At 41.4% G+C, this 13,520-nt stretch overlaps 1 protein-coding gene across 16 annotated transcripts in view; it reads left to right on the top strand.

The window, feature by feature from the left end:
• KIAA1217 (KIAA1217 ortholog) overlaps nucleotides 1-13,520 on the top strand; it is a 332,780-nt gene that overhangs the window by 270,804 nt on the left and 48,456 nt on the right. For 15 of the 16 annotated variants that reach the window (XM_057383857.1, XM_057383895.1, XM_057383937.1 and 12 more), the window contains one exon: nucleotides 7,431-8,263. In XM_057383857.1, coding sequence (XP_057239840.1) covers nucleotides 7,431-8,263 — 833 coding nt within the window. Of the gene's footprint in view, nucleotides 1-613; nucleotides 860-7,430; nucleotides 8,264-13,520 lie in introns of those variants that run through there. The other variant, XM_057383930.1, reaches the window with a different exon arrangement.

Consider the following 13,520-nt stretch of genomic DNA (forward strand, 5'->3'; position numbering starts at 1 on the left):
TTGCCTTCTCTATTGTTTCCTCTTAAAAAAACAAACAAAAAAATAACCCTACAACAAATCATAATGGCTTACGTGGTGTGCTGCAGAGATAACAATGAGATCGATTTATGGGGGCCCTGAAGTTCAGGTTAGCCAGGTGGCTCAGGTGCCTGGTTAATGAGTAGACAGATCCTCCATGGGAGGAGCTTGTGCTTCCTTCTCCAGTGTCACTACCAATCTGAGGAGRTGGAAAGCTTCTAAGGTTTATAACTGCTGAATTTCTTTTTTCTAGAATTCTGTCTGCTGGGTTTGCTAAATAGTTGGAGGTCTTTACCTGTTGGGGAATTAATATGTATGTGTCTCACAGTGTTGCCTTTGAAATGCGCTCTGCTACTGAAACAGAGGTTACTCACTACTTTATTTATGGCATTCCCCTTTGTGAGTCTCTTTTGTGGTTCACTCCATAATGTTATTCTCTTTCTATRCATCTTATAGGCACACATTAAAAAGTGATTGAGCGATTGAATCACATAGTGTTGCACAGTTTGTGACTGGGTGACATGCCAAGGAGGTTATTTAGTGACTAATTTCGAAGGGGAGGAGAAATCGGAGGCTTGTCATGTGGAAAAGTACTTCAGTCTATTAAACAGCATTACTTAGATGACCGGATAAAGCAAGATGGCCTGTTGTGAGCAGAGGGAACAAGGAACATTTTTATTGTTTCAAAACCTTTTCACAGAAGACATGGATGTACAAAATGCTATACCATAGACCAAGGATTGAGATTCAAGACTGAAAACAAAAAGTGCTTTATTAGAAGAAGTGGAAGCAAATGTTCATCTCACTGCTGTAGCCATTTGAGTGATTTCTTTAAGAAACMGTAAGTGACTTTAATTATTTCGGAGCAAAGATCTTATCAAAGATTGTTTTATTGGTCTTTAGGCATCAGTGTTGTCTTAGAGTGTAGTAAGAGTGCTAGTGTTTTAATTGTGAAAACAAATACTCAGATAGCATCAAGATAGCTGAAGAAATTATGCCCAAAAGAGCAGACTCTGTAGGATTTGGTCTGGAAATCTCTCTGCTTGTTTGCATGATCCATCTTCAGCATGCATWTGGACTTAAAGGCAAGATGAAGCAATCAGACATTACTTTTGATATTACCATTACATTTGTTTTGTGGTTAGCTTAGAATTTTATGGATCTGTTTTATATTCAGTAAAAAGTGAACTAGGTATTCTTTGTTTTCCCCATGGGAGCTTCAGGATATGGTATGAATTAAGCTTATATGTAGTCAGGGATGTAAAAGGACATACTGARACATGTAAAATACCTCGAGGTAAAACAATTAGATTGCTGTAGGGACTGGATTCATACACAAGTATGCATTAGACATATATGTATAAAATAAAGGACAATAATGTTAAAAACATGTTTGATGCACTATGGCATGGCAAAGCAAATGCTGGTGTGTCTGAGCTTCAAGTCGATGTACTGGTCACCACAATATGGTATCCTAAAAGTTCTGCTTTTGAGGATCAAATAGTGCTTTTGCCATAACCTCCGTGCACACCTGCACAGCTGGGAGAAAAATACAGGGAGTGGATGTCACAGTGATACTGAGTAGTATGGTGACAACACCTGATTATGGTTCACTCAGGATGCCTGCTTTCTGGAGGGTCATGTTTRCATGCTCTAAATTCCACCTCCTGAGACAGTGAGCATCTTCTCTTTCTCCTATTTTGTTCATATCGACTTCTATCTGTCTGAGCCTAGCCAAAATAAAAAGTAATCTATGAACATATAAACTGGAGGACTGGAGGATTTCACCATCACTAACTATCACAGGATTATCCTAAGAAACGTCTGATATTGACTGATTGTGTTGTTGTTCATCCAGGGAAAGAAAAAATACATAGAATTAAGAGCATAAATGGAAGAAGMAAAACCCAGTGATCCTCTCGACATACCCACCATATATGTAATCAGTCCCTAGAAACAGAAAGCTTCTCTTTCATAGATGCTCTGAGTTTTGATCTCAGTTCTCTTTTCCCCAAAATGCAAATATTTTTACAGGTGGGCGTATACCAACACTGTACAAAAGCACCTAAAGAACTGGAACCTGGGTTCATGCTAATACTGGGAAGTTAATTATAAGTGTCGAGGTTACTCAGGGAGCTCTGCAACTACTTTTCTGGAAAATTATCCAGTAAAAAATAATAGAAATACATGAAGCATGTTAAAAAAAACTAGCTGGGTCTTGGACTTCCCCATTCATTTGAAATCTTTGGAAAAAAAGTTTTATTTCACCAGCATGTGGTTCCCATAATGAAAAACAATTGTGAACCCTGGCAGCACCTACAACCTTACACTGTGGGGCCAGATTCAACTGAGGCCAGGTTCCAACTTAGGCTAGGTCAGTGGCTTCATGGTCTAAAATCTTCCTTTTGGGTGTCAGAGGGCCCGTTCTTATCCAAAATTGCCAAGTAAACTTCTAGTCTGGAAATATTGCTGAGGAGTGACAGACACTGAAATCCCGGCATGTGTCACTACTTAGTAACCCCAAAACACCAAGCACCTGAAGGGACCATGGAAGAAGTGCCATCCCTTCCCCAGATCAGACTCTGACCAAGTTGACCCAGGTCTATGAATCTGGAAAACCAAAGCTCTAGAGCACTCCAGGGTTGTCTGGTAAGAAATAACATCATTGTTGACCAAAATCTGCTAAGTACTTTTTCCAACTTTAGTCTTTACTGATGTTTTTATTAAATGTTTCAGCTCTCTTGAATTGGACTTGTCTGCTGAAAGTACATGTCATTGGAAAGTTTCAGGTCACAAAAAGCTAAAAATTATGCTCATGTGTTTGCAGTTTTCAAATATGGCATCAGGCAGCTGAAGGAACCCACAGCTGCAGCCTGCATGGGGTTTTTTTCTGTAATGACCAAATAGAAYGGCAAAATTTATAGGAAATAGAAGRCATTCTATGAGAAAGCAAGAATRGACAAGTATGACATGACAGCCTCTCAGCGATGTCTGATTTGGCCTCAGACAAARTGGTTTTGATACACATACTTAAAAGTTTCATTTAACTGTTTACCAATTCTGTAATTTTCAAGTGTACTTTTTCTTATTGTAAGTTATCTTACTTTAGAAATATCAAAACTSTATAAAGGTGTTTGGGGTCTTTTTCAAAAGTGGATTTGTGCTTTCTGCTCTCCAAATCCAACTGGAATGAAAGATCAGTCATGACAGAAGTGTTATCGTATAGTGCAGCTAATGGTGAAGCTGAGGAGTTTGGACAACTAGTACAGTAAAGCTGTCAATTTCATTTTATGAAGAACAAACTAATGGATTATATTATTGTTAGATTGAGGGTTCTTTAATTAAGTCTTTCCTCATTGGAAAGGGGAAGAATTGCCTTACTTTTTAGAGGATTTTCTTCTCTTGAGCAATTTTCATAAAAGTTCTTTTTACAAACAGATTAATKTATCAATATTGTATCAGTACTTCATGTTTCTGTAGCCTTTTCATGATAGACTGTTAGGGCTCAATAAAAGTCTTTGCAGGTGTCCTTTGTTTACTTTGGGTGAGCCAGCTTGAGGAGCAATGGTGCAGTTTCCTCAGGGAAGTGCAGGGTGTCAAAGGGAGAGTAAGGAAATAATGGCTTTAATAATAGTGGCTGAGAGGTGATTAATGGAGTCTGTTGGGAACTCCCCGGTGTTTCCAAGAGGGTGCATGGATAACCTCCATCGGGAACGTGCTGTGTGTAGGCATTTTGGCAGTYTGTAAAACCTGGGGCAAAGCCAGTTACTGTGTTCTCTGGTGATGTAGAGCAGGCCCAGGAGAGCGATGGGAAGGGCTGCCAGGTCAGAACCTCTGGCCTACTTTTCCCTTTGCCCRAGTTTCGCTCTGGGATCGTGCAGATAATGGGTTGAGTCAGGCTGTAGTCGGGTGTTGAGCTGCAGGGTTGGAATGTGCCCATGAGTCCGTGGCAGGCTCGGTGCCGGGTGCTGGGTGGCATTGCCCAGGGTGTGTGCAGGCACAGCTCTGCTGGGGGCTCTGCTTGTCCTCTGGGTGAGCCACCAGGAGCTCAGCTCCTTGTGTCCACCTGGGGGATGTATTTGCTGACTCGGTGCATACGGACGTTTTCAAAATATAGCAAGGAATTCAGTGTGCCAACAAGCTTTGAAATAAAGAATGTAACTGGTTTTATGTAACATTGACTCTTTGGTATATGGAGACGCCATTCAAAAAAACTTATCAAAATCTCTATCTTATAGACTTAAGTAAGTCTTGTAAGACTGACCAAAAATGTCCACAGGAGATGTTTAAACATGGTGTAATCTTTTTTACTTKGCAGAAAGTGAAAGATTCTCAGTGAGGTGATTTTCCCTCAAATGTTTTATACAGAAATTGTTGCTAGCTGTTTGTCTTATTTTAACCTAAGGATTGACAAGTTTCTGTTTCAAGATCATAAGGTCTGTARGCAGTAAGAACAAGGAAGAGCTACGTGCTAAAGAAAACCACACCCTCAGGCAAACGTATTACATGGCTGCAGTCGAAAAACACATGATCCTGTGCTTGCAGTAAAAATCTTCCTTTTGCCCTCAAAGCAATTGTGTGACAGCACCCAGTATTTAGAGGCTCAGATAAATCCAATATCCTCTTTCTCTGTCCCTGAGTCATGCCAAGTCCAAGAACATGTGATTTGAGACAGCTTATGTAGTAAGAGTATGGGGCTTTATTGAGCAACATGGGGGTTTTGTGGTGGAGGATGGGAGATAAAAAACAGCACAGAAAGTGGGGTTTATATGAGAGAGAGAAGTGTGCCTAGGCTATCACAAAGATGTACAGRTAAAAGAGAAGACTAGCTTTACATTTTTTAACTTACCATTAATGATCAAAGAATCTGGAGATTCTGGAAAAGAGAGGAAAGTGGAAAGAAAATACCAGCAGAAGAAGAAGACCCAGCAGTCCACCCGGTAAAGGTGCCTGGCTCCAGCTCAGGTCCCTGGCCAGCCCACATGCCCTGGTGCATGTGCCCTGGGCACCCTGGACTCTGTGGCTCCAACAGCTCTCCCCTTTGGCACACTCCCGGGCCTGAGTCCTGGCTTAAAATAGCAGAGGAACTTTTGGGAAAGGGGTTGGGTGCCCAGGCACTTGTGCCCTGCCCAGCCCAAGGGAACCTTGATTGAGGCTGTACTCCCAGTGCTGTTTTAAAGCAAAAGTAAATAATGTTATATACATCAGTACTCAGACACAAGATTCTGAGCAATAACTCAGTCTCATATTCAAATTCTTTTCCATCTCAAAGTATTCCATCTAAATGATGTCAAGGTGGAAAATAGGAATTTTTCTTTGACAGATTGCTTTGACTTATGAGCAATGAATGAGCATATACAGGAATATGAAGTCCAGAAGTTAGGGGAAATGAAACCTGTTGCTTTCAAATCTTCCCATGGAAATTTCTTCTCTCTGCAAGGTAGCATTGTAATTTTTCTCTCACTGCAACCCAGCATATCCTGCTGACTATGGTTTCTGTGACAGATACTCTTCCATCTGTTGTATCTTTATCTGAAGCAGCTAAACAGGGCATTGTATAGCTTGTACAGCAGAAATCTAGGAGGATTTTCTTTCTCCAGGTTCTTCTCTTGGTATCAAACATATGCAGCTGCCTGTCCCTGAAGACAAGATTYTGAAGTTACTCAAGTCAGCAGGAGTTGTTTTGTTCTGCTGGCCCAGGGCCAGAGTCAGTACACACAATACAGCTTAGTATGTTGCAGTGTTTCTTCAAGCCAGCAGAAAACTATGTTGAATTCCATCTTATAAAGTGATTAATACTGTGTAGTTATATATTAATTATATCTTATTTTAAAACCCAGACTAGACTAATTCTGTGCTCAAATGAAAAAAAAAATATCCCATGTTCCTGTTTGACTTAATCATTTTTGTCTGGCTTATTTATGACCCATCCCAGTGTACACCTTTGTTCTGTTACACTTATTTATTATTGCTGCAGCCACAATCAGGTTATCTCCTTTCTTCTTTCTGATATCTGATTCTCCAGAGTGTTGATCTCTGGCCCTGGGGAACGTCATTTCTAATTCCTGAGTGCAGAACCTGCTGTGATAAGAACAGCTATTGTTTATATACCAAGACTGCAATTCTCTTACCAGTGGAAAAACCTGTGGCGTGGCAGGAATAATCTCTTGCTTCATCTGCCATGGATCACTGTAACTGCAGTAAATCCAGTSTCTTATCAAAGCAAGGAGTGAGAGGGGAGAAAAATTGTGTCGATTTCAGATCAGCAGCATTCATTCACTGTATATTATTTTGTGTTCTGTAACTTCAGGAATGTAGAGTCAGGCTTGGTGATACACAGTTCTCTACAATGCATTGGAAGTGATGGAGAGGGAAACAGAAATTGTCAGCATGAATTTTAGAAATTATAATTTTCTTTTGTATGTAGTTGGTACCTAGCTGGCTTTTTCATCTCCCTGTTCGTCCACCCTACCCAAGGGCACCAGAGCAGGCACACGATGCTTTCTAGAGGGAGAATTTCTCCTGTCTGTCACTGACAGTGTTCAGCCATCAGGAGAGCTCATGGCTGGGCAGAGTGAGTTGTACATTCTCGAAAACTCTCATATCCATTGCGGATTTTGCCAAGGCCTGTCTTAACAAGCACCTAACACACTTGGCATGGAAGTTTCCCCTTTCATTTCCTTGCTTGCTCATTCCTTATTGCTGCTGTTTACAAAACTGTGACAAAATGTTTGATGACTTTCTGAGCGTGTGCTCCACAAACGCTCTGAATCAATCTTTGCAATGGCACGTTACTGAGGTTCAAACTGTTTTCATATAAGTTGACTGTATTACAGTCAATAAATGTGTGTGGTTTTCTCTTATGCTTTGTGTATCCTTTGTGTTATAAAGACCACATCAAGTTATTAGCAAAAGCTTAAATCCTGCACTGAAGAAAATGGCCAATTCATTGCAATATTTATTTTTCTTGTCTAAGGACTTYGGGTATATTTGTGATGCCAGAGCATCAGCATTTTTATCCTGCTTTGAAATCAGTGAACTSTAGCCTGTGTATCTGATCAATAAACTGTTTAAGTCTGTCACTGGCTACATGTATGTCAAACACCTGGCACTGAAACCCCTGATTTCAGCTCCAGTAGCTGTGAATATCATATTAGGTATCAGATGGTATTTGCATAAGTAAAAGCRTTTTTAAATCTCTCATGCTCCTTTACCATGCAGCCCATTTTATTGCTGTTTATAGCTGTTATTTTCTTTAGGCACTGAGGTCCCAAAAGGTTTTATTTATGCAGATGCGAAATGATTTTGTCTTGAGGGTTTGTTTTTATTTCCTTATTTTCAGTWGACAGCACACATCATGTTTTGCTCATTCAGTAATTTTACATCTGATGTGTTTTWCCTTTTCCTTCCAGATGCAGAGGGAAATTGCTTATCCGGGACGAGATGGCCCAAGTGGTTCCCGCCCTGGATCTGCCGCACACCCTCTGCACRCCATGCCCAGCTCTCCACCCTCCACCCCGGTGCCCCACTCCATGCCCCCCTCTCCGTCCAGGATTCCCTATGGCGGGGGCCGGCCCATGGGTGTGCCAGGCAATGCCACCATCCCCAGGGACCGGCTCTCCGGCGTGCCAGCCTCRCGCTCCATATCGCCCAGCCCAAGCGCCATCCTGGAGAGACGGGACGTGAAGCCGGATGAGGACATGAGTAACAAAAACCTGACCCTGGTCCGGAATGAAGGTCTGTACGGTGACCCCTACTTGTTCCACGAGGGGAGGATGAGCGTGGCTGCCCCGCACTCTGGACACCCGCTGGATGTCCCSGATCACATCGTAGCCTACCATCGCAGTGCCATGAGGTCGTCGAGCACTTACTGCAACCCCTCCATGCAGCCTGAAATGCTGGAGCAGACCTTGTACAGACAAAAGTCACGGAAGTACCCGGAGAGCCATTTGCCCACTCTTGGCTCTAAAACACCTCCAGCCTCGCCCCACAGGGTGGCTGACATGAGAATGATTGATATTCACCCTCACCATGGCGCTCACATTCCCTCCCACACCATCCAGCCTGACAGGTCTTCCCCCAGCCGCCAGTCCTTCAAAAAGGAGCCGGGACCGCCTGTGTTTGTGGATGCGAAAGCACGGAGCGCTGTCGGCCTCCCGGGCATGGCCGAGGCAATGCCCTCACCCGTGGACAAGCAGGCCTTTGGCTACGGGTCACCTGCSATGCCCAAGGACAAGGAGACAAGGTAAGGCAGAGCTGGGGATTSATTTATGCAAAGGAGAAACCTTCCTAATCTGCACATCCTTTGTCATTTAAGGCTCAGGGGACAATGTAATGTGTAGGAGGCTGCTGCACCTGGCTGCAGTGTTTATTAGCTGTCTGTCAAGGTAGTTAGTAATTTAGAGGAGATGTGACACCATCCATTATTAATTTGAAAGTATTGTCAACCTATGATGAATCCCTAGTTATTTTCATTTGYGTAAATTTCAGTCATTGGAAAAAAYACAATAAAATAAAATGATTAACTGGGATTTTTTTTTCCAGACAGCCAGATCATGTTACAAGAACAAATGATGTTCTGTTCCTGCTAATAAGGGAATATATTTCACCCCCGTTAAGAATGACACTCTGATATTACAATTTTGGTTCTTTATGGAGTGAAGTTTTTCTCATCTAGCGTTAGGAAATGGGAAGAATTTATCATTACTGTCTTATCTCCTGTAAAACATGAATTTGCATAAAAATAGGACAGTTGTTTACAATAATGTTCCTTGAGGAGAAACTGCTGAGAAAAGCAGTTCTCTGTCCCAGGGAAGAAATTGAAACATGACTGCTGTTCCCRATGACTGTTCTAGCATCACAAGCAGTTGCTGACCTGACTGTTGTTAACTTTTGTGTGATGGCAATGATGACAGTGATGTCTCCTGTCTTTTTAAGGACCATATTTACACAAAGGTCTGTGAAGGCTTCTCCTGCCTTAGACCCTGCCCTGGGAGAGAAAAATCATTACGCTGCCAGGAGGTTGCTGTGTATTTATACGAGCTGTGTTAATCTCTAGCGTATTGTTTGTGCTGTTAACTTTTATAGAGCTCTTTAGGGAAGTGAAGATGAATAGCTGGAAARTGCTGAGCTCACAGAGGCCAAAGGTAACTGCTGACTGCCTTAACCACTGGGAAGATATGGAGCTTCAAACAGACGCCAGGCTTCCCCTCTATTTGAGCAACTTGCTCAGTAATTAGTCGCCTGTTACCAAGCTTTTCCGGAAAATAAAGTGTGTCATGGTGGGGAAAAACTGGAAGAAAATAAAGAAAATCAGCCATCCACAAAAATTGCAGTCTTCTAGCTTGGTGCTTATAACATATTAGTACAAGTTAGGGCATATTGCAATCTGAGGTCATTGAAATCTGATTTTTATGTATTTATTTGGAAGAGAAAGTTGCAGGTATCTGAAATTTCATTTCAAGCCGCCCTTACTACAGCAGGAAATTATTTGAAGGAAATTTGCCAATTTTAATCCATTTACAGATTGAAAATTTTACAGAGTTCATGATAGGGCTCAAAAAAAGGAAGGACACCAAAAACTTCTCAAAACTTTGTGCAATTTTCTGTCTTCCCTCTGGGCATGTCAGCTGTTCACTCAGCCACACGGATATGCACAAGGCTGTGTGTTTGTGAATGGATAAAGAGCAACTACACAGATAGTTCTGCAGCTCCTTAAAAGGGAGTTTTTCACCAAGAGTTTTAGTCCTGGTCCCAGAATATATTAAGAATGAAGAAAACAGCATTTGCATAGTTGCATGTTCAGATAAATACATGACCCTAAAATTCAGCTTGGTGTGTATTAGTCACATGGCACTGAAAGAATCATTTTGAAAGCTGTCTTTATAAGTTGTGGTTTGTTTCAACCTTGAGGAAGTATCACCTTCTAAAAAATAATTGTAAATACCAAATGCAATTCATGCAAATTAGTGTGTTTTCTAACCACTGCAATATTAAGGATTGAGATTTAGTTCTACAAACACAAAATGCTCTAAACCTTAATTTCGCTTTRTAATAATTTCATAAGCTTTGAAAGCAAACACTGTTTAAACTGTACTAAACTAAATGAGGAGTTATCCACATTGAGGTGTTCTTTTTCTGCTTCCGCAGGGGCTGAAATGTTACAAGGTTATTATGGATACCTGTAGGGTGATGTATATAATGGCAGAAAGGTATCCCCTACCTTGTTGTGTAGGACTTTGAGTTTAACCCATAAGCAGCATGGGCTTGCTTCTGTGAGTAAGAATATTTTTAGCATTCGTTCTCTTCCAGGATGGTGAAATGAGGGGTCTGCTGCTCTGTTTTGTATGTGTTACCCACTTGCTGATGCCAGAAGCCTGAAAGCCAGGCCATGGAGAGCAAAGRGGTCAGCTGTCGGTACACAGAGGAGCTCTTAGCCTTGGAGATGCTGAGGAGAGGGGTCTTTTGCATCTATACACTGTAGCAAGAGAAACTCCCCAACCTGATTCATTCAGAGCTGGTTGAGGACCCTGCAGGCACCAAACCCATCATCTCAGCACTGTTGTTCCTTCAGTCCCTAGTGGAGTGTGCTGAGAGCAAAGAAAACATCCCTTGTATCATAACTTCGTGGTAATTACCTTGAAGTAGCACTGTCAGGACAGTGCACGTTTGAGTCAGAGAAAAGATTGAAATGGATAGTGACRATGTCAGAAGGAAAACTGAATCTCTCTTCCCATCTCAATTCTCCTTCAATTTTTCCAGTTCAAGGCTGAACTGAGATATCTCTGTACTTTATCAGAATATTTTGGGTACTTAAAACAGATGTCTCATTGACTGTATCCTGGTTTTGCTGAAGAAAATGGTTCCATTTGGAACATTAACTGCATCAGGTTTGGATGTACAAAAGATGAAAACTGGTATTTCTGAGCTCTTCTTTGGGAGTTTCCCATTTTAGTTTGACACTGTGGAAGCCAGTTTCATCAAGCCTGTTGTTTAAGGCATAGTTGAGGGAGAATTAGTTGCTTCACATAATTCTTTCTTGTATCTGTTTTACCTTGGTTATTTCCAAGCTTACTACTTCTGTGGTATAAAGCATTGAATAAATTAATTCACTAGAAGAGTTCCAAGAGTAAGAAGAACCAAATTCATGGAGATTTAAAAAAATAGAAGATGTTATTATTTTTTGCAGGAAAATATTAGAAGTTATAACAGGTTGCAGCAGTTCACCTTCAAAGGGCCATCATCTCTAAAATCTGAGGTCTGCTGGAAGAATGAGTAAATTTTTGTGAGTGAGCATGAGTTGTTTAAACAGCGAATTTCTGTCATATTTTTGGATGGCTCATTTATGTAGCTTGTGGGACATTTCTGGAAGTTACTATAGGCAAAGCAGATGTTTAAATGTTGATAAATTGGAAAAGAAGCTGTTTATCTGAAAGTGCATTAAACTAAATGCTGTTTAACTTAAAATCTTTGCATTTATGAGACATGTTGCAAAATTCTAGGTTATTTGATAGTGCTAAATACATATGTAATAAATGCTGCTACCCACTAAACAGCAAGACTGTTTAGTATATTAACAGTTTGTTAAATATTCTACATAACTCTTGAATATTTTTCCTCTAAAAGCATTTTAGGAGTTTWCTCTCTTCTGCCTGAATATAAATTTTTTCCTCTTCTTTTTATGCCATTCTAGTGAGAAAAGATGGTAGTTGTTCTGAGCAAAAAATGTGATCACATTACTGGCTCATGGCTTGCAGTTCAACACTAAAGTGTAATGGCTGTGTGTAGTTTATTAGGTATTGTTCCCCCCACAAAACCACTTTATTGTTTGATTTGTTGAAGTATGGATGGACTCTCTATGTATTAAGAAAAATGACTTTACTTTGTAAAGGCATGAACAGTGAGAGGCTCTGTCAGTGCACTGAGAATTGTCTTAGGGGGATTTTGCAAATGCACCCTTTCAGACACTTTCCACAGGGCCAAAGCTGCATATTCCTTTGGGAAAGTTGTTGAATAACCAGGCAGAAAAAGAGGAATGTAAATGTATTTAGCAAATACAGGATGGAGGAAAGTTAAACTGTATTTTGTCTTCCTTCTGTTAGAGGAACTGTTTGTTGGAAGATGACATGCAAGCWGTGGGACAATAGTTGTCAAATAGTGTAACAGCTGGCAGTGCTTCAGAGCTTCTTTTCCCCTTTAGCTCCAAGCTGTAGAAAGTTTGAGTTCARTCTTCTCCTTAGAAGACCGAAATGTTCATCTGTGTGACTCTTTCTGTGGGAAGAATACAGAAGAGTTCTGCTGATCTTTGGTTCCCTCCCTTCTAGGACATGCACTCATCTGTTTTGGGGGAATTTGGGATAAAGTATCATAAGACACCTTCACTTGATTCTAGGAAAGCCATTGGGAAAGACARCCTACTCCTGTTTCCTTTCTTTTCTGAGTGAGATTAAAAAAAAATTTGTAATGAAATGTTTCTATCATATGGTAATATAGAAAGAAATGTGTATTTCTCTGTCTCTAACCCCTTTTCATTGCTTCATTTAGAGCTTAACTATAAAATATTAAGTCACTGAATATTTTTTTCTCTAGGAAGATGTGCCAGTTRTTCATGGTGCAGAGTCAGTGTTTGAGTACATCTGTTGTGGGTGATGTGCTGCACAGTCTGGGGTTGGACAGGAACATGCATTAGCAGTTACACAGACCAGTTTCATTCTTTGTCTGTACCAAGTATCTTCTCAGTGATGTGAATATGAAAGATGTCCCCAGGAAGGGGAAGTAACATGCGAGTAATATGTCACACTTAAATAGCTTTGCTGTGACAAGTGGATACCAATTCAGCAATATTCTCTACTCCTTCTTGGCATCGCTTCCAGTTAACTGCAGTAGAAGGAATAACATGAAACATCAGTGAAGCTCTATGGAAGAAATCTGTTGATCAAATCTGATGTATCACAGTCCCCAGAGAAGCAAGGGCTTGCTCAGGTTCTGCTGGATTTGGGGAGCAGGGTGCTGAGGAGGGGCCCCAGTTCCTGGGCACTCCTGGAACCAGAGCTGTGGGTCAGGCTGCTGGCGAGAAGAGGGCTGGCAAATGGCCTGTCCCTGCCTTCCTGGCCAAGGTCTGTGAGAAGCCAAAGCCAAGTCTGACAGAGTTCTGCTGGGCGTTGCTTCTGACCTTGTCCCCTCCTTTCCTCCCCCTGCCATGCTGCCACCTCTGACTCTCCCAGCATTCACAGGAAAACAATGTGGAACAATGCCTTTCTGTGCTCAGGCTGATAAAATAGCCATTTCTTTCTCAACTGCTGTAAAAGGGACCCTCCCTGCTCTTCCTGGGTGGTGGAGAGATCCAGCTTTATCTGGGAAAATAATCTGGGAACAGAAACTGGGTTGGCTCTTCTTGGGATATCACCCTTCTCGTGGCAGCAAGTGGAGGCAYCACATTGTTCTGTTCTGCCTGACCCTCTGTCCCAGTGCTCCACATCCCGGCCTGCCCTGTGACACTGGAG

Source organism: Malurus melanocephalus, unplaced genomic scaffold (assembly GCF_030028575.1).
Source record: "Malurus melanocephalus ecotype Western Australia unplaced genomic scaffold, MMel_1.1 scaffold_14, whole genome shotgun sequence".
Lineage (NCBI taxonomy): Eukaryota > Metazoa > Chordata > Aves > Passeriformes > Maluridae > Malurus > Malurus melanocephalus.